The sequence below is a fragment of the Vulpes vulpes genome, chromosome 10, assembly GCF_048418805.1.
Source record: "Vulpes vulpes isolate BD-2025 chromosome 10, VulVul3, whole genome shotgun sequence".
In the NCBI taxonomy this organism is placed as follows: Eukaryota; Metazoa; Chordata; class Mammalia; order Carnivora; family Canidae; genus Vulpes; species Vulpes vulpes.
The window spans coordinates 30817410-30843869 of NC_132789.1; the positions used below are offsets into that span (position 1 = coordinate 30817410).

The window sequence follows — 26460 nt, forward strand, 5'->3', positions numbered from 1 at the left end:
GCCATGGAGGCACCGCGGGCAGAGTCTGAGAGGGACAGGCGGTGGCCGCTGACACCATACACTGGATGGTGTCTCTCACAGAGAGGGCGAGTTCCCTGCCTTCTCCGAGGGGCCAGGCCCAAGGGACAGCTTGGCGAGCAAGTTCTGAAAAGTCAGCGTCCCCATGACCCAGTGTCACTAAGATCCCCAAGTGAGCACAGGCTCATTGCTAGCCCACCACCCGCTAATGTCACGTGGGCTAGCCCCTGGGGTTGGGTTGGGGCCATAGCTACTCACCCTGAGAGGAGGAGTGGGTGCACCTGTCCCTGGGCTCCTCCGAAGAAATGCAGCGCATGCACCGCCGACTGGGCACCTCGGAGGACAAAGCGGGGGTCTGGCGGTGGGAGTGGGGAGGCTGCCATATTAGGCGGGGGTGCAGTCATCTGGGGACAAGGAAGGGTGTAAGTGACCTGCCTGTCATCCTTCAGGAAGACAGGAGGAGCCTCCCTGGATACTGCCCACCCCCTTCAGCCTGCCTTCCACCTTGCCTATTGGCCCCTATACCCAAATGGCATCACTGTGGCCCCAACCTGTACCATCTCGGGCTGGCACAGTGACACCCACACCCTTCTGAGGCCACTCTCACCCTCAGTGCCCTGCAGAGAGCCAGCCACTGGCCTCCAGGGCTTGCTTCACCCTCTGACTCCCCGAGTCTCACTGGCCACACAGCACGCAGGCTGGCTTCTCCTCGCCTGGGCTGTCCACACGCCTGGAGTGCCTGTCCCGCCTCTGGGCCTGGCTGACTCTCCCTCCTCCCTCCCCAGGCCCATCTCCTCTCCTCCCTGCCGCGGAACAATGCCATGCCAGGACAGGCTGTCCACTTTGGCCCCATGGTAAGCTCAGGGAACAGGGGCCACAGCCTGGCCACCGGCACCAGGCATACAGCAGCTGCTCAGCAAGTACACACTGAAGGATGAACCTCCAGACAGACAAGAGGTGTGTGGGGTCCCTGGAGTGGAGGAGTGAGCTGGACCCAAAGACGGAGAGGAGTCTCTCCCTCACATGTGCTGCAAACACCACCTGCTGGATCCTGAGGGCCTGTGCATCTACCCGTAGAAAAGGCAGCACCACATTTACTGTTGGAGAAACTGAGGCAAGTAATGGTCTGGTGAGCTGCCCAGGCCCCTCAGACTCAGGCCTGAAGCTTGCATGCTGCTACCAAGGGGCAGTGTAGCTGGTGCACTGGTGTGTGGGCACAGGGGCAGGGATGGAGTTACCTCCTTGCCATTCTCCAAGAGGACTGATACCACAGATGAGTGACCCTTCCTCAAATAACTGTCTTGGGGGGCCCACCCACCTGAAAGGAGAAGCCTTGCAGCGTCCCCACTGAGCCTGCCCCAGCAATGGCACAGGGGTGGTTGCTGGACTAGAAGTGACCTTTTCTAGTGACCATGGGCACATCTGTCAGCCCACAGGCCCTGGCCAGGCTGAGGGTGCAGAGGGAAAGGCTAGGGGCAGGCTGCTGGGAGCTGCAGCAAGTTCACCAGGAGGGCTTTTCCCACTGGGCCCCAAGACACTTCCCCACTGGCCTGCCTCCGGCCTGGACACAGAGCAGGAAGGAGATCGTCCAGCCACTGGGGCAGCCACAGCCACCAAAGGAACTGGGCAAGGCAAAGAACAGGAGCAGAGAAGATAGTTTCCTGAAGGATGGAGCCTTGGCCGATGCCGGAGGTTGGAGAAGATTTCAGGCCAAGGACAGAGGCCCATGCAGGAGGGGGGCTGCAGGCGGAGGACAGGCAAATGTATAGGCGCAGAGGCAGGAGAGGCGTGGGTTCCCCAGCAGGAGACCAGTCCAGTCACTGCTTCAGCCACACCCTCAACTGCGAAGCCCTGTACCTCCCCTCCTTGAAGCTATCCCAGACTTTTTCCTTCTCTCTCTCTCCCTTTCTCTCTCCAGAACGGAGCCTGGAGTAGCTTCACAAGAGCAAAAGTTTCAAAACATCTAAGAAATGCCACTGTCAAGGCAGCTGGAGCCTTGTAAGTCAGGGGCCTCCAAGTCACCTCGACAGCAGTGGGGGCAGAGACCTGAGAGTCCGGAGACCTCTAGAGCCGAGGAAATGCTGCAGAGACCCAGCGGATTGCCAGCCATTGCCAGCACTGGTCAGCTGAGGCCTGGCCCACGCGAGGGCTGGAAGTAGGGTCGGGCTGAGATCCTAATGATCCAGAGCAGAGCCTGCAGGGCCAGGGCTAGGAAGGGGCAGATGCTCATCTTTACTGGTATGAGACCGTAGGCAGCTGCTCTATTGCTTGGTCCTGCCTTGTGGAGGGATTTCAAAGAGAAGGAAGGGGACCCCGGGAATGGGCCTTACAAATGGCCAAGTCCCTGTTTATTTGTTTCTTCTTTTTTAGGTTTTTACTCTAAAACCCTCTCTCACCTTTGACTAAAAACCAACTGACTCTTCCCAAACACAGGACAGCCTCCCGTGGACAAAGACCTGGTTCCACAATGCTCCATGGCCCACGGCCCCCGCTCTAGCCCAGGATGGGGGAGCTGCCAGGAGACACTGCTGGGCCTTGGCTCTGAACCCTGCAGGGCTGCGCTCAGGCAAGCAGGCTTGGGACAAGTTCAGAGGAGCACTTACTGGGCCCTTGGAAGCTGCTGGCTGTCTGTGCTATGCCTGCCCCATCAGAACAGCTGGTCAGCTCCAGGACCCCAGATCTGGAGAAACGTGTGAGTGGTTGCTAAACCACTCAAACGTGTGAGTGGTTGCTAAACCTGCTAAAGCACGTCAACCCATCAGAAAAGCCCCAGTGCCCGGGGCTGGGGAGTGAGGGGGCATCCCACTCCCATGGTCCAGGCCTCGGAGTCCTACTGGCCACTACCACACAGGTTCCCATGGTGTGGTGCTGACATGCATACCCACTGTGTGACACACACATGCACAGAGGGCAGGCACATGCTCACATGCACACACATGTGCGCACATGCACACACATGCATGCACCGTGTCATGCGCACATGCACAGAGGGCACGTGCTCACATGCACACGCACGCACATGCACGCACACGCACGCACATCACAAGCCGCGTGGGGGCCTTGGGCAGTGCCCGCTGAAGCACGGCCCGCACTTGCCACCTGCCTGCGGCCTGCTGGGAGTTTCCAGAACCTCACCAGCACAAGGCTCCGTCTGAGGTGATGAAATCAAGTTCTCCTCTATTGTTTCCCCAGAACTGCGGGGAACAAACCCGTCACGTTGTTACAACAACCAAAATGTTCAGGCCAAAATGATGCATCGGCAATTAAGGGCTCCGTCATTTCAAGCAATTAAAATAAACGCTTTATTTGAAAACTAATTAATTCGAGCTACATATTTTTCCCATGACAATATCCTATGATTACTTGATTTATGACATCTAATTATTCTTTATTAATCTAATTGAGAATAATCGCGTTATCCTATCTCCCCTGGCAGTGGGCCGCCCGGAGCGGAGGCCGCAGCCCCTTGTGCAACACCGGTGCGCGGTACCTGCCGCCCGCCACCGCCGCCTTCCCCTGTTCTGTCACTCGTCTTTTCCTCCCAGAGGGCAGAGGAACATGAAACTTAATCCACTGAGCACAACTTCAAATTTTGCCTGCTTTTCGAGATGTCAAAGAGAGACACATTCTTTTCAAAATTAAAAAGAAAGACAATCTGACATGATTTGCGCAACTCTGACAGCTTTTACAACGGATGCTGTGAGCCCCCGAAAGCCCCTCAGGCCCTTGGTCCACGGATGGAGGAGGAAAGTGCCCCACTGCGTCCCACCTCAGAGGCGGCAGCCGGGCAGGCCTCGGGGCTATCCTCATGGGGGGGGGCAGCGGCCGGGCAGGGGTCCCCGTGGAAAGGCACCTGCGTGGCTGCGACTAGGCTATACCCGGCACTCACCCTCCCACCCAGGCACACACACGTCAGGCAGGCACAGCAGCCATGGGAAGGCAAGGAAACAACCAAGGACTGGCAAACACAGATGAGGCAGGACCATGGGAGAAGCGAGACCCCAAAGACCAAAGATCCCTATGTGTGTGTGTGCACCTCAGCCTAACCCACGAGTCAGCCCTGAGCACCCACCATGCACTCAGCCACAGAACCCCTTCCTTTTAATTGCAATGGGACCACTCGTCCTTGAAGAAGCTTGCAATCAACAAGGAGCACTGAGAAGTGAGCCAGAACAGGGAAATCACCACCCAGAGACATCCATGCATTGTTTCTGCCAGCTCCAGACCACAGGGTCCTGCTTTACCCACTGCATGCGTCTGGGACTGCAAGGACAGGCTGCACAAGACACTGGGAATGCCTCAAACAGGCAGCCCAGGCCCTCTGTAAGTGGGCCATACCAAAGCACAGAACGGCTCCAGCAGCCCCGCAAGGTACCTAAGAATTCCCAAACCAGCACAGACTAGGGAGGCACCACTTCCTAGCAGGAGAGATGCCCACAAAACAATTAAAATAAAAACCCCAAATCATCAGTATATCACTAAGCTGTCAAAAAGGAAAAGTTTAGGGGCACCTGGGTGGCTCAGTGGTTGAGAATCTGCCTTTGGCTCAGGTTGCAATCCTGGGGTCCTGGGATCAAGTCCTGCATCGGGCTCCCCTCAGGGAGCCTGCTTCTCTCTGCCTATGTCTCTGCCTCTCTCTGTGTGTCTCTCATGAATAAATAAATAAAAATCTTTTAAAAAAGGAAAGACAAAGTTTAGAACCTTCAGAGGCCAAACACTAAGTGGAAGTCAAACGTAGTAAGGTCTGCAAGGCCCCCAGTTGGCACCTGCCAGAGGGCATTTGCTACATTGTGACCTAGAAATCTGGTTCCCAGGCAAGGCCTCTTAGTCATGACAGACAAAGCTTAGCACCTGCTCCCCTGTCCCCGCTACGGTGGACAATCTCATAGGAGCATCTCCATAAAGATGAGACCCTATAGAGCTAAATGATCAGTGTAAGATGGAGCCAGAAGTAAACCTACACCCAGAGGTACCAGAATGATGCCAGCCCTCAGGCGTTAGACCTCATCTACACCACCTCAGGAGGTCGCCAAAACTTCCATCTGTGAATATCTCTCATAAGGAACCCACCTTCTACGCAGGTCTGAAGGAATTCACCAGGAAAGCCCTACAAAATACAAGTAATTAGAACTCATGGAAACAAAAAAGGAACTATGGTACCATGAGTGAGATCCATAAGAAACAACAAAAGGCAGAACTAGACCCTAGAACACAAAGCATTTGGGCATAGAAAATAAAGATGTTCTGCGCTTTTAAGGAAATAAAAAGAACTAAAATTGCAAGTGGAGAGCATGAGATTGTAAAAGTCACCACTCATATTTGAAAAAGGACCTAACCAGGTGAAAGGCTGTTGGGAAACAGGAGATTTGCACTGTGCCAAGGTACTATGCTACAGATTATTTACTGATCACAAGAGAAGAATGTTCCTTAACAATGGAGATGTCTGGCTGTCACCACCTTCACCATGAGACTGAAGCTGGCACCGCCAATAGTAAACAGACCGGCATCACTTATCTTCTGAGGTGATGCCAGAAAACACAGCACCATCCTTGCACATCTGTGCCAACAACTTGCAGAAAACAATCAGGCACATCCAGATTATGGGACACTGGACAAGGCAACTAGCTCAGACTTATCAAAAACATCAGGATCAAGAGAAAAAAAAAGAACAAAAAGTAGGGTGAGGGTTCTAAATTGAGAGACTACAGAGGCATTGTGACCAGATCCAACACAGGAACCTTGACAGGATCACAAAGGGGTGTGGGGAAAACAACTGGGGAAATCTGAATAGGGATTGCAGATAATATGGAATTACTGTGGGGTACCTGGGTGGCTCAGCCAGCTGAGTGTCTAACTCTTGATTTCAGCTCAAGCCATGATCTAGGGGTCATGGGATCAGGCCGTGTGTTGAGCTCAGCACAGAACCTGCTTGGGATTCTCTTTCTCCCTCTCCCTCTGCCCCTCCTTCCACTCATGCTTATTCTCTAAATAAATAAATAAAATATTTTTTTAATATGGAATTATTGTTAATTTTCTTGGGCAAGATAGTGGTATTTTACATAGAAGAATGTCCTTGTTCCCAGGATAGTGTTTTAGGGGTGAAATGTCATGGTGTCTGCACACCGTTTTCAAATGTTTCAGAAAAATGAATTTCAATCTCTATCTACATACAGAGAGGTCAAGCAAATGTGGCAAAATGCTAACAATTGATCAATGTAAGTAAAGGGTCTAAGAGTATTCACTATGCTGTACTTGCAACTTTTCTGTAAATTTAAAATTATAAAAACATTCTAGAAGTGGGGAGGAAGACAAACCCACCCTGGACTCAAATCTAGAATAAAGAACATACAGATCAATACAATAAGAAAGCAAACACCAAAAATAAAATAAGCAAAAGACTTAAACTGTTATTTCACAAGAAACATAAATGGCCAATAAACATATAAAAAGACGTTTAACCTAATTAATAATCTTGGAAATGCCTGTCAAAACCACAATGTGATATAATTACACTCCTAGCAAATTAGCAAAAAATTAATCTGTCAAATGTTGACTACAGTGTGGGACAACTGTAACTGTTTACCATGCTAGAGGGAGCATAACTTGAAAGAATCACTTTGGAAAACAATCTGGGACTAGTTCGCACACCTTATGATACAGCAACCCCATATTAGATAAACACCCTAAAGAAATTCTCACATATGTACAAGGAGAGATTTGCACAAGATGTTCATAGCAATATTATACATGCTAATAAAAACTAGAAACAACCCAAATGGCCACCAACTGCAGAATAGGATAAAATTGGTAATTCATATAATAGAATATTCCACAAAACTGGGACGCCTGGGTGGCTCAGCGGTAGGGCACCTGCCTTCGGCTTGGGTTGTGATCCTGCATCTGGGATCGAGTCCTGCCTTGGACTCCCTGCAGGGAGCCTGCTTCTCCCTCTGCCTATGTCTCTGCCTCTCTCAGTCTGTGTCTCTCATGAATGGATAAATAAATATTAAAGAAAAAGAATATTATATTCCACAAAACTGAAAATGTATAAACCCTAGTCTCACATGGATAAAGCTCAAAATCATAATTCTCATTAAGAGATATCAAGGACATAAAAAATGAGGCTATACACAGGAAGAAAATATTCATGACATATATATCTGATGAAAGACCAAACTCAGAATACTCGGAATATAAAGTTAATAAGAAAAACAGTGGGGGGTGCCTGGGTGGTTCAGTTAATTACATGTCTGATTGGCTTTGGTTCAGGTCATGATCTCAGGGTCCTGGGATGGAGCCCCATGTCAGGTTCTGCACTCAGCACAGAGTCTACTTGGCACTTCTCTCCTTCTCCCTCTGCTTCTCCCTCCAAAACACACACTCTCTCTCAAATAAATAAATCAATAAATCTTAAAAAAAAAAAAAAAGTGATTCCAAAACGCTAAAGCTAGAGATGGACAAAGGTATTTCAGGCAAATAGAAACAATAAACAGCAGGGCTTGAAATACAGATGTCAGCAAAGTTGAATTCTAGCCAAAAAGCATTAGAATTGACAAATCCAGACACTTTGCAATACTGGTAGCTGCAATTCAGAATGCATATATGATGGTTGTGAATACCTATATACCAAATAACAGAAACACCTCTTTATAAAACAGAAACTGTTTTATACAAGGAATGCAAGGAATGCAAGGAATCACAGAAAAAACTCACCAATAATTGGAGAACATGATACACTACTACTCTTAGTACAAGTCATACCAAGTGGATAATAATAAGTAAGGAGATAGACTCCATGGGGTAAATATTATGGATCTATATAGAACTTTACTCTCTGATAACAGAAACTATATGTTCTTCTCAAGTGCATGTGAACACGTGTAAAAAATTACATATTGGGTCACAAAGAAAATATCAGTGAGTTTCATAAAGAAGAAATATAAACATATTCTATGACCACAGTGCAGTTAAATCAAAAATTAACAAAATAAAAACTAAAATGTCCTCCCAACAAAAAACTTAAAGTAATTTATTAAACAACAAATTTTAGGTGAAAGGGGAAGTACTAATCCACAAATGTTAAAAATGACAATGAAAAACACTATGAACCAGAATTCATGAGATATATTTAAAACTCTTATCAGAGGGAACGAAGAGACCAATATCACTTATGAATATCAGAGTAAATAAAATATTAGCAAACAAAATACAACATCAAATCAAAGAAATAATACATGATAACCAAGTGGAATTTATCATTGGAATGCAAGGTTAGTTTATTTTTTTTAAAGATTTTATGTATTTACTTGAAAGAGAGAGCATGAGCAGGGGTGGGCAGAGGGAGATGGAGAAGCAGGCTTCCCACTGAGCAGGTAGGCTGACACAGGGCACAATTCCAGCACCCTGGGCTCATGACTTGAGCCAAAGGCAGATGCTTAACCAACTGAGCCACCCAGGTGCCCCTCTCAATACACATTTTTATGAAAACATTTAACCAGGGTGCCTGGGTTTTTATTCAAACACTTAACCTGACTCACTGCTCAACAGGGAGTCGGCTTCTTCCTCTCCCTTTGCTATTCCCCTTCACTCATGCTCTTTCTCTCTCAAAATAAATAGTCTTTTAAACAAGAAAAATAGGGATCCCTGGGTGGCACAGCGGTTTGGCGCCTGCCTTTGGCCCAGGGCGCGATCCTGGAGACCCGGGATCGAATCCCACGTCGGGCTCCCGGTGCATGGAGCCTGCTTCTCCCTCTGCCTGTGTCTCTGCCTCTCTCTCTCTCTCTCTCTGTATGACTATCATAAATAAATAATAATAATAATAAAATTTAAAAAAAAATAAACAAGAAAAATAAAACACTTAACCAAAGAGAAACTAACGGGTTTCTTCAAATTAAAATATTCACACACACACACACACACACACACACACACACCACACACACACACAATCTCATCTCCTTAGTTTATGAAGAAATTACTGTATGAAGTCAACACATTACTTTATGAAGAAACATTGGAGTTATTTCCTCTAAGATCAGAATACCCAATATCTACACTACTATTTAACACTGTACTGGAGGTTTAAGCCAATGCAATTAAATAAGAAAAATCAATTAAAGGCATATGAGTTGGAAAAGAAAACATTAAATTATCTTCTAGAGAGCATGATGATATACATGAGGGCCTTATATAATCCACAATAAAACAAATTCAAACATTAAAAAAAAAAAAACCCTTAGTATGGTAGCAGGGAAAGAAACTAACAGAGAAGTCAATAGTTTCCATATGCACAAACAATAACCTGTTAGAGAAAATTCCATTCACAATACCAATTAGAAGATAAAATACCTAATACATTTTTAAATTTTCACATGTCAAAAAAGATAAAATTCTAGTATCTTTAGAACATACAGAAATCTTCAAAATTAAGGGAAGAAAGTCTAAAGACCAAATAGAAAAATAAGCAAAAGATATGAATTCACAGTCACAAAAAATGAAAATGGCCCTTAAACATATAAAAAGATGCTTAACATGAGTAAGGGAGAAATGTAAATCAAATCTATATTGACAGGCTTCTGGATCTGGCCAGGATGAAATAAGTTCACTATCACTTCTTTCTCTGGCTGACTGCAACTAAAAACTCTAGACAAAATATAAAAAGAAATTACCTAAAAACTCTGAAAAGTGAACAATAACAGACAGATTTTGAAGGCAAGTAAAACCTTGGAAAAGTGACCTGTATGTGATGAGTTTCCCATTTTTATTAGTATGTCTTGGGGCATTGCATTGAAGGTAGGCCCGGCTTGCATAGCAGCAAGGCAGCAGTGGCTAGAACTTAGACTAGTTTCCAGACAACTTTACAGAGGAAAAGTCTAAAGAATGTGAAAGGAAATCCCTAACTGTTTGTTCTTCTCTCTCAGCATTGCCCCAAGAATGGGCCCTAGACATGGAATTGTATAGGAGAAGTGACTCTGAGAGAAAACCTCTGTCTTTTCAGCCAGAGGAACCAAGAGAAGTGGATCTTGCTGGATGGAGTGTGTGTGGTTGGGCGGGAGGGTGGGAGACGGGGTTGGGGAGGGTAAAATTGCAGAGGAGAGAGCTGAAGAAAAAAGTCTCTTAATTCTCTGAATGAACCCACAAAAGTCCCACACTCATTGCTAAGTTTCATAAGCCTGGGACGGACCCAAAGGGGCCTCTCAAAAGCTTTGAAAATGAAAAAGAGATTAAAAACATAGCCCACAAAGGGCAAGACAGAACTTGTGTGGCAATTCTAACTGGGTTGACTGCCTGCTAATACAAAACTCAACATTCTCCAATGGACCCCATGTAATACTCAACCAGGATATGCCTAGGATATAATACAAAATTATTCAACATACCAAGAACCAGAAAATGAAAGCAGACAGTACTCAAGGGAAAAGACAACTTACAAATGCCAACCTCGAAACTATTCAGATGTTGGGAATATCAGATAAGGATCCTAAAGTAACTTTTGTAATTATTCTCCATGAGGCAAAGGCAAACATATTTGAAATAAACAGAAGAGCAGAGAAACAGAAATTAATTTTTTAAAAAGGAAGTTTCAAAACTGAATAATACAATATACAAAACAAAAAAACTTCAATAATGGCATGGGAGATGACAAAGGAAAGAGCCAATGAACATGAAGACTGGTCAACAGAAATTATCTAATATAAAGTCAGAAAGAATGAAGATATGAAATAAATGATTAGAACACCAGGGACTTGTGGGATAATAGTAAAAGGTCTGAGACTTGTGTCACTGGAGTTGAGAAGAGAAAGAAATGGAACAGGAAAATTACTTGAATAAATAACTGCCTGAAATTTCACAAATATGGGAAAAAATGAAAATTTATAGATTTAAGGACTCAATGAACCATGAGCAGGATAAAACCACATTCAAACATATTGTAATTAAACTCCTGAAAAGAAAGAAAAAAAATCTTTTTAAAAAAAATTTATTTATTCATGATAGACATAGAGAGAGAGAGGCAGAGACACAGGCAGAGGGAGAAGCAGGCCCCATTCTGGGAGCCTGACGCAGGACTCAATCCCGGGACTCCAGGATCGCACCCTGGACCAAAGGCAGGCGCTTAACCACTGAGCCACCCAGGGATCCCTGAAAGAAAAAAATCTTGACACTGACGACACATACATAGGGAAATAATAATCTGAATTAGTATGTATTTCTTTTTTTTTTTTTTTTTTTTAGATTTTTAAATTTAGGGGATCCCTGGGCGGCTCAGCAGTTTGGTGCCTGCCTTCAGCCCAGGGCGTGATCCTGGAGTCCCAGGATCGAGTCCCACATCGGGCTTCCTGCATGAAGCCTGCTTCTACCTCTACATCTCTCTCTCTCTCTCTCTTTTTCTCTCTCTGTGTCTCTCATGAATAAACAAAATATTTTAAATTTATTTATTCATGAGAGACACAGAGAGAGAGAAACAGAGACATAAGCAGAGGGAGAAGCAGGCTCCCTGTGGGAAGCCCGATGTGGGACTCAATCCCAGGACCCCAGGATCACGACCTGAGCTGAAGGCAGATGTTCAACCACTGAGCCACCCAGGCATCCTGTAAATGCTTCCAACATCTTAATTACCAGACCCAACAATTATAACCTGTTTTCTTAAAAAAGACTCAAATGTAAGTTATCTGGCAGAAACCCACTTTAAGTACAAAAACAGAGATAGATTAAAAGTAAAAAGAAGAAAAATAATTGCTATACATACAATAAAAGAAAGTTTAGTTGGAGAGGATTTGTTTTGTTTTGTGTTTTTTAGAGAGGACACTTTTTTTGTATTTTTTTTATTGGAGTTTGATTTGCCAACATATAGCATAACACCCAGGGCTCATCTCGTCAAGTGCCCCCCTCAGTGCCTGTCATCCGGTCACCCCATCCCCCCGCCCACCTCCCCTTCTACTACTCCTTGGTCATTTCCCAGAGTTAGGAGTCTCTCATGTTCTGTCTCCCTCTCTGATATTTCCCACTCATTTTCTCTCTTTTCCCCTATAATCCCTTTCACCATTTTTTTATATTCCCTAAATGAGTGAAACCATATGATTGTCCTTCTCTGATTGACTTACTTCACTCAGCATAATACCCTCCAGTTCCATCCACGTGGAAGCAAATGGTGGGTATTTGTCGTTTCTAATGGCTGAGGAATATTCCATTGTATACGTAGACCACATCTTCTTTATCCATTCATCTTTTGATGGACACTGAGGCTCCTTCCACAGTTGGGCTATTGTGGACGTTGCTGCTATAAACATTGGGGTGCAGGTGTCTCAGCTTTTCACTGCATCTGTGTCTTTGGGGTAAATCCCCAGCAGTGCAATTGCTGGGTCCTAGGGTAGCTCTATTTTTAACTCTTTGAGGAACCTCCACACAGCTTTCCACAGTGGCTGCACCAGTTCACATTCCCACCAACAGTGCAAGAGGGTTCCCCCTTCTCCAGTTTTTTAGAGAGGATATGTTAATGTCACAGAAAGTAGACCCCAGAGAAAGGACTATTACCAGAAATAAGGAGGATACAACATAATAAAAGGTATTTGGGGAACCCAGGTGGCTCAGTGGTTTAGCGCCGCCTTCAGCCCAGGGCCTGATCCTGTAGACCCGGGATGGAGTCCCACATCGGGCTTCTTCCTGCATGGAGCCTGCTTCTCCCTCTGCCTGTGTCTCTGCCTCTCTTTCTCTCTCTCTCTCTTTCTCTCTCTCGGTCTCTCATAAATAAATAAATAAATAAATAAAATCTTAATAAAGGTATCAATTTATCAAAAAGACGTAAGAGTCCTAAATATATATTCAGCTAAAAACAGAACTTCAACAAAATGCATGAAGGAAAAACTGATGGAACTGAAAGAGGAAATAAACAAATACATAATTCTAGCTAGAGACTTAAACTCCTTCTTAGTAATTAGCTGAATAAGTAGCCAAAAAGTCATACAGAATCCTATCTATCTACTTGACCTTAAGAGAATACTCCACCCAACAGAAATAAAACACATTCTTCTCAAATGCACATGGAATATTCATTAAGATAAACCATATCTTGGGTCATAAAACAAAACCTTAAAAAATGAAGAAGAAACAAAGGCATACAAAATATGTTCTCCAACCTTATGGAATTAACATGGAAATCAGTAAGGGAAAGGCAACTGGAAAATTTCCAAATATTTGGAAAATGAACAATATACTTTAAAGTGATCAATTGGTCAAAGAGGTACATAATCCCAAGAGAAATTAGAAAATATTTTGCATTTAATAAAAATGAAAAACAAAATAATCAAAATTTGTAGGATTCAGCAAAAGTGAGGCATGGAGGAAAATTTATAGCATTAAATGCCTACATTCAGGGCACCTGGCTGGCTCAGTGGTTGAGTGTTTGTCTTTGGCTCGGGTTGTGATCCCAGGGCCCTGGGATCGAGTTCTGCATCAAGTTCCCTGCATGGAGCCTGCTTCTCCCTCTACCTGTGTCTCTGCCTCCCTCTCTGTGTGTCTCTCATGAATAAATGAATAAAATCTTAAAAAAAAAAGAGAAACTAGAAAAAGAGGTGCAAATTAAGCCCCAAAGCAAGCCAAAGGAAGGAAATGATAAGGATAGAGCAGAAACAAATGAAATCCAGAGTAGTAAGGCAACAGAGGAAAATCAATAAAACCAAATACTGGTTCTTTAGAAATATTCATAAAATTGATAAATCTCTATCTAGACAGATAATCACAAAACAGAGAAGAAACAAATTATCCTCATGAAAGAAGGATTATCACTCAAGACACAACAAACATTAAGGAAATGCTATAAACAACTCAATGCACATAAGCTCGACAATTTAGATGAAATGGAACTGAAGGGGACGCCTGGGTGGCTCAGTGATTGAGCACCTGCCCCTGGCTCAGGGTGTGATCCGCAGTCTCAGGATCGAGTCCCACATCAGGCTCCCTGCCTGGAGCCTGCTTCTCTCTCTGCCTACATCTCTGCTTTTCTTTCTCTGTGTCTTTCATGAATAAATAAATAAAAATCTAAAAAAGGAAAAAAGAAAAAAAGAAAAGAAATGGAACTGAAGGCCACAAATATTAGAATGTCCGGAAAAAAAAAAAAAAAAAAAGAACAAAACCTGACACAGAAATGTGGAGCACAAAATTCTCATATGTCATTTATAAGAATCCAAAATGGTACAAGCATTCTGGAAAACAGTTGAGTAGTTTCTTATAAAATGAAATACACATGCATCATATTGCTTGGCAATCCTACCCCTAGATATTTATTCTAGAGAAATGAAAATTTATGTGTAAACAAAAGCCTGTACATGAATGTGTAGAAGTTCTGTTCACGTTGCCCCAAAAGGCCATCTGCCAGTGAATGGAAGGAATACTCCTGAGCAATAATAAGGAACAAACTACTGAAAAGTGCAACAATGTGGATGGATCTCCAGGAAATTATGGTGAGTGAAAGGTTACATACAGTATGAGCCTAGTTATATGGCATTCCGGAAAAGCCCAACTAGGTAGAGAGCCGCAGGCGGGCAGTGGCTAGGGGCTGGGGCAGGGGGAGGCTGACCACCGGCAGGGAGCAGGAGGAAAGTTCTAAAGTGATGATGCATCAGTTTCTATGTCAGGATTGTAGCACTGCTGGTGCTGGTGCTGGGCAGGTGTGAAGACTCATTGTAAGTACATTTCATAGTAACAATCATACTAATAACAGATATGAGTTCACACTAATAAAATGACTGAAGAAATAAATGGGGGAGAGTAGACAAATCTGGCATGCAGGAAATTCCAAATAATTTGTGTGGATGCTCTGCCCTCAAGCATGGGGAGCAGAATTCCCATCCCTCACACAGCGGCTGCCCACACTGACTTCCTTCCTAAGAGGACAGTCAAGAAAGGGAGAGAACAGGGCAACTTCACAGAGAGGAAACCTGACAACCACTACCTCAGCCAGGTGACCAAGGCTGACATCAACAGTAATGTCACTTGGACAGCATGTACCACTAATATGTGATAAGATGGCACTTTATCTTTGAGGTCTGGCTCCTGGAAACCCACAGCCCCAGTCTAATCATGAGAAAAACACATGCCTAGCCTAGCTGAGGAACATTCCACAAGAGGCCTGAGTGGTACCCCATAAAACTATCAAGGCTATAAAAATAAGGAAAATCTAAGAAAATGGATAGCCCAGAGGACACTAAGGACATCTGACAATTAAATGTAATGTGATCCCTGGATGGGATCCTGGGACCAAAAGGAGACATTAGGTAAAAACTCAAGAAATCTGAATAAATATGAACTTAAGTCAGTAATGATGTACTAATATTGGTTCATTACTGTGACAAGTGCACCATGCTAATAATTTTAAGAAAACAGGGCTCAAGCACACTTCTGTACACAAGTTAACACACTGGGCCACTGCTCTCTTGGCCATTTTCTGGGATGCTGTTTTTCAAATAAATATATTGGACAATATTGTGCTGTTTTTTTTCCTCAAGCTACAGTTGATTGGATTTACCTGATTGGATTTACCACTAACATATGATGAAAACCCAATTTTCTGCTTAGACTTTCCTGGTTAAAGCCAATTTCTAATTCTACTTTGGTGACTTTAAACAGACTAAATGCCATTTTTTAAGGGCTTATCCCATTTAAAATAATTCACCATCCTATTTTGTTCTAATAGGAATTTCAATTCAGCAGTAGTGCCCCTAATACAAGGTAGTCAGTATTCAGCTAAGCAAATTAGCTGATGACCAGCAGCATCACCACCACCACGGTTACTTCCAGGAGCAGAGCAGCATGCCAGGGAAAGGAAGGATGCCGATCTAACAAGACTGCTCTCCGCCAGCCTGAACAACTCATTCTCTCCTTGAAGTACACGGCCATCCTAGCAGGAAGCTCCTGAACTGGCGGGTCCTCCAGGCCAGCAGGAACAGAGACCCACTCAATTTATGCCTCCCTGCCGACACATGAAACTGGAAAGACCCTCTCTGGACAGGCCTGTCCTGAGCCCTGCCTTGGCACCCTCCCGCCTTCCTGGTCAGGACGGACTATGGCAAGAGTCCCAGAACCGGCCCTCTGAAGCCACAGACACAGCAACCAGGGCAGTCCAGACCAGGTCACTGGGAATGTGGAGCCCAGGGGAATGGAGGTCTGATCACTGCCCTCTGTGGTCTTCGAAATGCAGGGAGTCCCAGGGGAGTCAGCACGTGCACATACAGGCATCAGGAACCAGCCTACAGCTCAGGACAACCCTTTACCAAATCGTCGCCTTGTCACTGAAGCCCCTGAGGGTCAGTGTCCCACCCACAGTGTTGGCTCACCACTCAAGCCAGGGGTGGGAGCAGCCCAGGGAGTGATGCCCAGGCCCCAGAGGGGTGGTCCTGCCATAAGTAAGGCCAAAGGCACAGTCTCTTCTCCTGGGTGGCGGTTGGTCAAGCCTCCGAGTCTGGATGTGGGCTCAGGTCATGATCTCAGTCCTGAGATGGAGCTCTGTGGTGGGCATGGAGCCTGCTTGAGACTCTCTCCCCCTCCCTCTCCCTCTGCCCCTCTCCCCTTCCGCTCTAAAAAAATAAAGCAAAACCAAACCAGAGAGCCTAGACGTGCGCAGAGCAGCTTTAGAAAGCATGCCCAGATGAGACCAGGGAAAGAGCAAGCCTGCGGGGATAGGGAGATCCCTATCCCGTTACCTGCAGCTCACGGCCACAAAGGACGGCCACGCTCCCTGGCTCCCTGAGCCGAGCAACGCAGCTGCGCCTCCCGGCTCAGGCCCAGCCCAGGAGGGCCGGGGCGGGCCGGCGGCACCAGCGCAGCCTCCGCCCGCAGCACCCCTCCCCGGCCCCGAGCCAGGGAGGCAGGTTTGCCGGAGGGGGGGAGTAACTCAAACTTCACAAAGAAACCATTTCTGGAATGGGGCTCCGTTTGGCGATTCGGAGTCAAAGGCGCACTTCATAGCTCCTTTCCAAGCCCCGTGCATTGTCAGGGCCCTTTCCCCTTTGAAGCCTCGGTGAGTGATTGAAGCGTCTACTTTCTGAGGGGCAGATAGCACCGGGCCGGTAATCCGACTCTAAGCCCGGGGATAAAGGTAGTTTGTTTCCTCTCAGCCCGTCTGTCAACACCTCCTCAGTAATTAGCCCTAATTATTACCAAGGGCCAGCCTCCCATTCGGTTATTAAATCAGAAATAGTATCGTGGCCGGGCATCTGTCAACGCCCGACTGGCGACCTTGGATTCATTGAATCCTCTGTCAGTATCCGTGGCTTCAAAGATGCAGATCCCAGGGAGGGGTTCCGGGGACCCAGCGCAGCCAGCCCCACCTGGGGAGAGCGCAGAGGGGAGGGCGGGCAGTGCTCTGAGCAGCCCTGCGCCCCGCAGGCCTTGAAGTCTAGCGGAGAGGTGGGAGCCGGCCCCCCCCACACCCGCCTTCCTCCCCCTGCCCCCCGGCAGCAAGTGCACCCCCCAACCGCGGCCAGCCCCGGGGAGGCGGGTGACAGATGGAACTCTGTGTGTACAAGGAGGCAGGGGGTGTAAGCCTTGCCCCCCAGCAGCCCTTCCCCTAGGGGACCAAAGGCCAGTCCCAGGCCCTCCTGCCTCTAGCACAGCCATCTCCCAGGAGCAGCAGGTGATGGTGGCCTGAGGCTCGACGGGCCCGGTGCTGGCTGTTTCTCGAGTGCCCAGGGCAACAGCCAAGCCCAGCTGCCAGGAGCCCCTCTGAGCTTCGAGTACGGCCAGGGCATCTCCCCCTGGGCCACACAGTCCACAATGCAGGTCTGCGGGGCAGCTGTAGAAACACCAGGCTTCTGTGCTAGAGTCAAGAGTGCTGCACTCCGGAAGGCCCTTGGGGGACAGACTGACGGCCACCTCCATCCTCAGCCTGAAGCTTCTTGTTCTGTCCAAAAGCAAGTCACCTGGAGACCTTCTGCTCCTGCAAAGCTCATGCATTCCTGGCTCCTCTGAGGGGGAACATGCCCCATCCAGGAAGATTCACTACCTCAGGCAGGCGTGTCCCAGGCCCCATGGGAACTGCCTACCTGAAGCAAACCCGGCAGTGCCCACACCGTGTCTAGATATTCCTCGACAGGTCTGCGAGCACCCCTTCTGGAAGGGCTCCACTGGGTTTGCAGGAGAGGGCGACAGACGCAAAGTTATGGCCACATCCCCTGGGAACTGGCTCCTCCGCTGGTCAAGGCACACGTAGGAAGACGGGTGCCCAGGGAGACGTGAGCATGGCCCTCCCTACAGGGTGCACGTTCTCCCCTGCCGCCCTACAGCTAAGTCCCTGCTGGGTGCTCTGGCGGTGCTCCCACCGACAGCAGGAGTGAGCCTCAGGACAGAGGCACAGTGATGGCCGGCAAACCAGCAGCTGCCATGTGTGAGGGTGAAGGGCCAGTGTGCCTCACGGGAGCCCACGGAGGCCGGCAGTCGCAGATATCTCCTGGGGATGTGCGGACAGGCCAATCCTGCTAGACTGAAAGGACATGCCAGGGAGCGGGGCTGCTGGGGTGCTGAGGCAGGAGGCTGGGCAGGCAGGGCCACTCCAGGAACAGGAGCCTCAGGCTGCAGCTAAGGATGCCCGTCACCCCAGGAGCAGGTCCAGGGAGCCTGGCAAGATGGCAGGAAGGAAGTCCACCTCGGGAGCATTTTCAGCCAGCCTGCCCCCACAGACTCACGCAGCGGTGGGAACCCAGCCAGGCTGGCAGCATTTCTGTCCCTGATGAACACACGGAAAAGCTCGTTGTTTGACAGGAAGTATGACCATTCCCACATTCCAGCGCCAGCTGCTAGGGCCCACTTCCACCTGAGATCTGGTCCACAGCGGCTGGCTGCCCCGTGCTGCTGACAGCACCCTGACAACTCTCACCTTGGGCAGGGAATGGGCCATCCCTGTGGGCTGGTGCCCAGGTAGCTCCTGGGAACCTGATCCCACTTGGGGAGGGGTCTGTAACCATGGTGGTGACAGGGATCCGTGCTTCCTCCTGTGACACAGGCTACCTCAGGCAGGGGAGCCCCCCACCGATCTACTGCACACACAGATGTGCACATTACGTGCCTACAGATATGCCGCATGCTCACAATGGGCTGTGCGGTCTGTGCACACATATGTGTCTAGGCACACACTTTCACATGTGCACTAACAGCCACTAGCAGTGCTTGACTGCTATGTGGGGGAGGGAAGAATCAGAGGCCCTCAGGGGCCTCCTGCCTCCAAGCACATGCAAGGCAGAAATTCTCTCATTACACGGGCAGCAAAGGGAGACTTGCAAAGTTCAACAACTTGAGGGGGACAATGGGGGACAGGGGTACAAGACATGATGACAGGGACCAGGAGGCTACAGTGGGTATTGTGAAGTGGGCACCTGGAGTCGGGTAGGAACACAGGGGCAGAGCTGCACTGGCCCTGGGTTACCCTCCTGGCTGCCACCATCCACGGCTCCCGTTTGCATGATGATTTTCCAGTGGAGGAACATAGGGTCTTGGCAGTGGGAAAGCCGCCATGCCCTAGGGAGCAGCACCCTGGACCAGGTACCTGGCCAACCCCATGCTTCCAGGACCTCATGAGCCATGAGATGTGGTACTCCCAGTGCCAGGTGTCCCTGCGCGGACCATGCAGCACCTGCACTTGGCCAGCTGTATGGCCGAGTGTGGGCTCGCTGTCAGCCCAGGCCCCATGCTGCTCACACATACAGGTGGAGAGCAGCCCAGGATATTCCTCTCCACTGTCAGGCAGCCCCACCCAGCAGGTGGATGAGCACCCACCACCCACAGGCCCCAGCCCTGGCTGTGCGCCCCTAAGGTCAGGAGAGAAGGAAGGGGCTGCCAAGGATACCCTACAGGCCAGGGGCTCCTCCCAGGTTTACCATCAACACCCCCGTAGCAAAGATCATGTTGCTCATTTACAAATGAGAACACCACAGTCCAAAGGGAAAGTGAGCTCAGGACTCCCGCTGTCTGGCACGGCACACTTGGCCAGACCGTCCACCAACACAGCACCCTTGGGGTTAAGGACCAACCGCCGCTGGAGTTGAGCAATGGACATGCCATGGTCCACTGTACCATCCTCTCCATGTCTGTGTTTATGATGATGTGTCTTTTTAAAACTAGCCAAGACAACTTCGAGAACAAGGTGTCAGGGGCGGGGGTGTGAGGGAGGGAATGCTTCTCTACCAAACAATGAAGACTCACTATAAAGCCAGATAATTGGTGGGGGATAGACCAGACCAGAGCCAGGCGTGTATGAGAAGGATGGACGGCGGCCAGGCTGGGCCAGCTTGGCATCCTTAACCTGGGGTGGGAAGGTCTGTGCCCTGTGGGAAAAGGCGACACGGGGTCCTCCACTGGTCAGGGTAGGTCATGCTGTGGAGAACACAAACCCCTGAACTCAGCGGCTCACAGCTCAGATTCCCACTATTACACACAGGTGGGCGGAGGGGCCCTGCTTGTCCCTGGCTACCTGATGACGACGGCAGAGCCCTCTGCACGGCATACCATTAGTTACAAGCTGACTCGAGTCTATGTAAATGGCTTAAAACTGGAAAATACAGGTAATGTCTCTGTACCCTTATGCAGGCAAAGATTTCTAAAATAAAAGAGTTGCCAGCATGTCCTGCTCCCGCGGCCTGGAGAGGCCCCGGCAACCCACCACTCACGATGCTCAGAGTGTGCACCACAGCACTGTTGGAAATTGCAAAAACGAGAAATAAGAAATCCATCTTGGGGATTATTATGGGCAAACTGTGTCCCTCAACCCTCTCAAATTCATATGTTGAAGTTCTAATCCCCACCCCCCCTCAGAATTTGACTCTGTGGAAACAGGGCTCTGAAGAGGTAATTAAACTTAAATGAGGTCATACGGGTGGCCCCTTAGCCAACAGGCCTGGTGTCCTTATGAGAGGAATTAGAACAGACAGGCACAGAGAGACAAGCACATGAGAACACGGGGAGACAGCGGCCATCATAAGCCAAGGGGACAACCGCAGGAGAGACCACTCTGCCAGCACCTTGATCTTGGGCTTCTGGCCTCCAGGACTGTGAGATATACATTGTTGTTTAAGGCCTGCAGCCTTAGCAGACACAGGCACCTATCCTTGGGTACTGACGCAGGCCTGCTCCAACTCTGGTGATGGCTGCACTGGTGAGTGCCATGTTCACCTTCTCCATGCTGATGGCCCCACTCCACGGGAGGATTAGCCGCTCATCCTCAGAACTCAGGTGTCATCTGGCAGCTTCCTTTGGCCACAGTAACGGAAAAGCAGTGACAAGCATCACTTGTGGTTCACTGTGGCCTTTCCCCTGCCTCTGTGGTTGTGGAGAAATGTGTCCAGTGAACTCCTGTCAGCACGATCCTCTGCAACGGGCAGGGGGCATTCATCTTCAACAGATGAATAGTGAGATGTGGGAGGTTTTACTGCAGCACGATCTGGCTCTTCCTGACTGATATGACAGGACAACAGCTCTATTTACCTCACTCCTTACTACAGGAACTTCGGGCTGTTTCCAGTTTGGTTCTTAAGGCATTGACTGGTCACTAGGCACTTGACAGGGGTCAAGCCACTGCACGGACCTTATCTCATTCAATCTTCCCACTGCCTTATGAGGTCAGGTGACAACAGGGACGACAGGCTTGCAAGTGGCAGCAAGGTGTGACTGGGCTCAAGTCCATGCTCTGAAGCCCACATCTAGGAATGGACAACAGCCATCTGCACATAGGCAAGTGGTCAGGGTCTGTGTGCACAGAAATGTTATGTGAGTGAATAGCAATATTTGATATTTCTACCAGTGGTAAGAAACAGCCTATTTCTCCATACCTTCAGCAATTCTGGATATCGAGAACTTTTAAAGTCCTGTGATCTCAGAAAAAAAAAAAAAAAATTCACCCACACTTCCCTGTAGTTAACTTCTATGATTTTTTTAAAATATTGAAATCTTTAATTCATCCAGAGTGGAGCCTGGCAGAGTGAGGTGGGTATCCAGTTTTACTATTTTGGCTAACCAGTTGGTCCAACTCCTTTTACTGAATAATCCACTTCACCCCCATTAATTTGAAACAATAGCATGTTTAGCATGAACTAAATTCCTGTATTTATTTGGCTTTATTTCAAAGTTCTCTATTCTCCTCTGTTCATCCATCCACACCAATTCTAAGTACTTTCATTGTTGCAGCTTTATAAAAAGTTCTCTCTCATAGGACCTTAGCCATAATACTCTGGCATTAAAATTTTTCTTGGAGACATGTACTTTAAAAACCCTCCTATAGTGCCTACTGTGTCCTATCTTTAGGAAATAAAATCAGGTTATTTCCAAGGCAAGTAAGTGACAGGCACGACGATGTGGTAGGCAGATGCCAAAATATCGGCCAATCCTGGGCACATCCGGCAAACCCTGCCAGACCGTCCTGCTCCTAGGAGCAGCCTCCTCTAGCCCACCTGTATGTGAAGAGCTGGGAATGGCAAATGACCCAAGGATCCTCCTCCCATCATGCACAGCAGGGCCTCCTCTGCTGGCTCTCTGTGTTCCTTCTACCCCCGCAGCATGGGAAAGCAAGCTAGGTTGTTGCATGTGCTGAAAGACAGGGCACAGCAATGGCTGCCACTGAAACTGTCACTTTGCAACAGCATACACACTGCCTGTCTGCAAGACCAGGCCCTCCATCCTCTCCTGATCCCATCCACAAGGGCACCCAGGAACTGGCAAACTTGCCTTTGCCACTGAGGCCCTGCCTTCATTTCTTTTCCAGTGTAATAAGAGCCCAACCACAATGAGTCCCATTTTCCAAATTAAAACAGGTGATCTGACCTCTCTGCAGATCCTCTTGGGCTTGCCTTGGGAGAGCTGGCCCTCAACTACAAACAAGGCAACAAGAGCTGTTTGGGACCCAAGGGGAAAAGGCCCATCAGGACCATGAGGTCAGAAGGGAAGAGGACAATGGGGGTGGGAGGGTAGGAAGGGAAGATCCCTCGAATCCCTCAAGCTGAAAGGGATTCACTTCAGGTCCACTAAATGTAGATGAGAAAGGTGCCCTGTGCAGAGGCCAGCAATAGTGGGGGTGTCAACCAAGTGAGTAGGTCATCACTCCAGAGTAACCCCAGGTTCTATTGTCAGAGACATCTTACCAGCTTAAAAGATATTGCCAACAGTATCAGACCCACTGGCAGGCCAGGGGCGGGGGGTAGGAAGCAGTCTGAGCTGGGTCTGCAAAAGGTCCAAACTAAGAGATCGCGTGGAAGGGCAGCAGTGCATCCAGGGCTGGGATACAATGTGCAGGGACTTCCGACCTTGATCAGGATCAAGGCTGCACAGTGGTTTCTTCTGTCAGCTTGCTTGTTTGCTTTTAAGGTTCTATCAGCTTCCCACTTATTTCTAAGACTTGCAAAATGGTTCACACATAAAACCATCTGAACCCAGAGCCTTTAAAGGCACAATTATTAAATTAAATAATCTCAACAATGTCTATTTTACTGAAAATTTTTACCAGATGTTCGCTTACTATTTTTTCTCTACAATAAGTAGTTTTTTAATTTTTTAAATTTTGTTTAATTTGTCAACATAGCGTAAAACACCCAGTACTCATAGTATCATGTGTCCTTAATGCCCATCACCCAGGTACCCTATAAAGTAACTACTTTTAACAGCTGTTCACATTTCCACTATTTTTTCTTCCTACTTTCCAGGAAAGTGTTGTTTCCACAATTGTTAAACTGAAGGGGTTTGACGTTCTTGTTGAATTGTCCCTCTGGGAAGGTGCACTGTACCCCCTCCCCCTCCCCGTGTTAAACTTGGCTTAAGGGAGCTTCTGAGCTCAGTTCTCATTATTAGAAAATCCATCCTTGTGCAGAACAGGTCTTTCTTCATTCCAATCCTCTGGCCCCTGGGCCTCACAGCTCTGGTCGGCTGCTTGCTTCTCACTTCACCTCCAGATTTTGAATCAGTTCTCAAGATCACACTCCACTTGCCAAGCCTCCCTTTCCTGCCTGTTCAGCCTAACCCCTTCCTTCAACCAGACCCTTCTATTCTCAAAGCCCCACCAGAAACCACACCTCCAACAGTGACCTAGAACACTCATGGCTAGGGCCTAGCTTGTTCCCAACAGAACAGGCAACAGTGTTCCTGCCAACAAAATAAAGGCTCTGCTCGTCAGTAGCCATCACACCACAAACTGAGCCATGGTTTAAACATATGTTTAATGAGCACCAACTGTATACCAGGAACACGAAGCTGATCAAGATGGAGCCCCTGCCCTAGAGGCTCACGGTCTACCCAAAGACACAAGTCATTTAAAGGGTTCTGGCTTAAGTGCTGAGTCACCAATATGCAGGAGTGGGCAGGGAGGCAGGGACTGCTAAAGAGCAAAAGTGGGAGGGCAACATGGGCAAAGGTACTGAGACACAGAAATTCATGCCAACTTCTGAAGAAAACCAGGTGTAACTAGAATGTTAAAATACAAAAGGGGAACATGCCTGGCATTGAATTGACACTGGCAAGGCAGCCTGGATCCCACCTTCCGAGCTGGCCAAGGCTGCCGGTAAAGCCGTAGGGAAGCATCTTTCTCTGCCATCCCACTCATACTAAATGACCAAAATGGCTACTTTCCCCACTCAGCCTTCCTTAAATTCCAGCCCAGAGGACAGAGGTCAGAGGGAGCCAAGATGGGGAAGGGGGCCAATGTAGAGACACCAACCAGAGACAGATTCAAACAGGGCTGCCATGGCAGACCTAGTCCAGCCCAGCCAACACTGAACAAGGGGCCTGGGGAGTAGGGCGGTTATAAAAACATACAAATATCTGATGGGGACTACTGTATGGAACTCTGTCTCATCAGTGGGAACGCATCTGAGAGCCTAGTGGGGGGCAGCCTGTAGGCCACTGAGGAAGTCAGAGGATGAGGGACACAGCATAGAGCCCAATATTCTGCTGTAATAGAAGATGGGGTGGTAAAGGGGACAAGGCGGCTGTTTGTGCTCAGAGCAGAGCCCAAACAAGTGTACCTCCTGCCCAGCAAGAAAACAAGTGGATAGGGCAATACCTGGCACGCTATATCTCGAGTCATCTGGGAACACCACCCTGTCCTTTGGGGGGCCGTGGGGTTCCTTGGCTATGCAGGCCACTTCATCACAAGGAGCACTGCTACAGCCTGGGCTGTGTTCAGAATCTAGGGCGATGGGGTAGGAGAAACTGCTAGGCCTCCTGGGGCCTCTGGGGTTATCTGCCACCCACTGTAAGGTACCTAAAGATGCCTTCTGGTCTCCCTGTGTCTTAGAAACCTCCTCCTCTGTCTTCTGGGTTTCTGGACTCCCTGGTGGAACTGGAACTGGTTTCTGGGAAGGCAGATTAGCAGATCCTGAAAGTACAGGGACAATTGTGGGGGTCACCTCCCCTGGCTGGGATGAGGCTGACCCCATAGGACCAGGATCAGTGCTGCATGCAGAACTGAACAAGGTAAGGACAGACCCAAGGCTGTTCTCCTTGGCCTACTGCTGTTCAGGGAGAATATTTCTGGATGTAGAGCTGGAATTACCAACAGCAGGGGTGGCCACAGCGATTGGGCCAGCACCCATGGTAAGGGCTGGGGCATCTGAACACCTAAGTAGTACCCACCACAGGCAGCTGTGGGGCCACTGGTGGCTGGCTTGAGGCAGAGGGCCGGGGGGCAAGGTGCTGCAGCATGGTACTCAGTGAAACTATTCAGGTCTTAAGCAACTTCCTTGAGATCCCGGCAGAAGAGCTCACCATCATCAGGAAGGGGCAGGTCCCCGTCGAGTTAGGGGGCTGCCCACACCTGGGCTCACCCCGTCAGGTACCCTAGGATCTCGAAAATGCAGCTGAGGTTCTCCAGACAGTGCTCAAAGCAAAAGGACATATCAGTCCAGTTGCCGTGAGGAGTCATCAAAGGTGTGTGGGTCTGAGACTGGCACCCAGTGGAAGTCCACCCTGGGTGCCATGGGCTGGGTATGTGCAGAGCCAGGGGCCCCCTTTCTGTGGGCTTACCGCCAGGAGCACTAATGGCTGTGCTCTTCTGCTCCATGGTCATGTGCACACACACAGGGTCCCCACAGCAGGGCTGCTCAATCCAGGGATCCACTGGAGGGGTGTATGTGACCCCAGGAAAGACCTGGTCCATCTGCTGCCAAGGGTGTGCACTGGCGTAAGGCTGCCGCCTGGATGGGATTGCGAGGGCCCCGCCAACAGCGCTGGCCATGAAACATGGAGGGAGCACAGAGGAGTTGCCATGTCAACTACAAGAGGAAGGAGGAAGACAAGAAGAGATGGCGCAGCAGAGGGGGTGGTAATGACACAATTGGACAGAGATGGGCTGAAACGGGGTGTGGCAAACCCAGGTGTTCCAGGCAAGTGCTGAGGGTCAGAGGAGCTGGCAGCTGTGGCCTCAGGAGAGCTGAGAAGAGCTGATGGGACTGTCAGATGCAGGCCACCATCCAAGGCAAC

At 48.5% G+C, this 26460-nt stretch overlaps 2 protein-coding genes across 6 annotated transcripts in view; both read right to left on the reverse strand.

Annotated features, from left to right (window-relative positions):
- The window catches only part of GNB1L (G protein subunit beta 1 like), a 59557-nt gene that overhangs the window by 30777 nt on the left and 2320 nt on the right, over positions 1-26460 (reverse strand). For 2 of the 5 annotated variants that reach the window (XM_025982679.2, XM_072723486.1), the window contains one exon: positions 277-422. In XM_025982679.2, the coding sequence (XP_025838464.1) occupies positions 277-422 (146 nt within the window). Of the gene's footprint in view, positions 1-276; positions 423-25243; positions 25358-25614 lie in introns of all 5 variants that reach the window. The other 3 variants (XM_072723488.1, XM_072723487.1, XM_025982678.2) reach the window with 3 other exon arrangements.
- Positions 288-26222, reverse strand: RTL10 (retrotransposon Gag like 10). The gene is given in 7 exon segments (XM_025982680.2): positions 288-422; positions 25244-25611; positions 25613-25665; positions 25667-25880; positions 25882-25960; positions 25963-26165; positions 26167-26222. Coding segments are annotated over 7 exon segments (993 nt in total). The 3' UTR covers positions 288-402.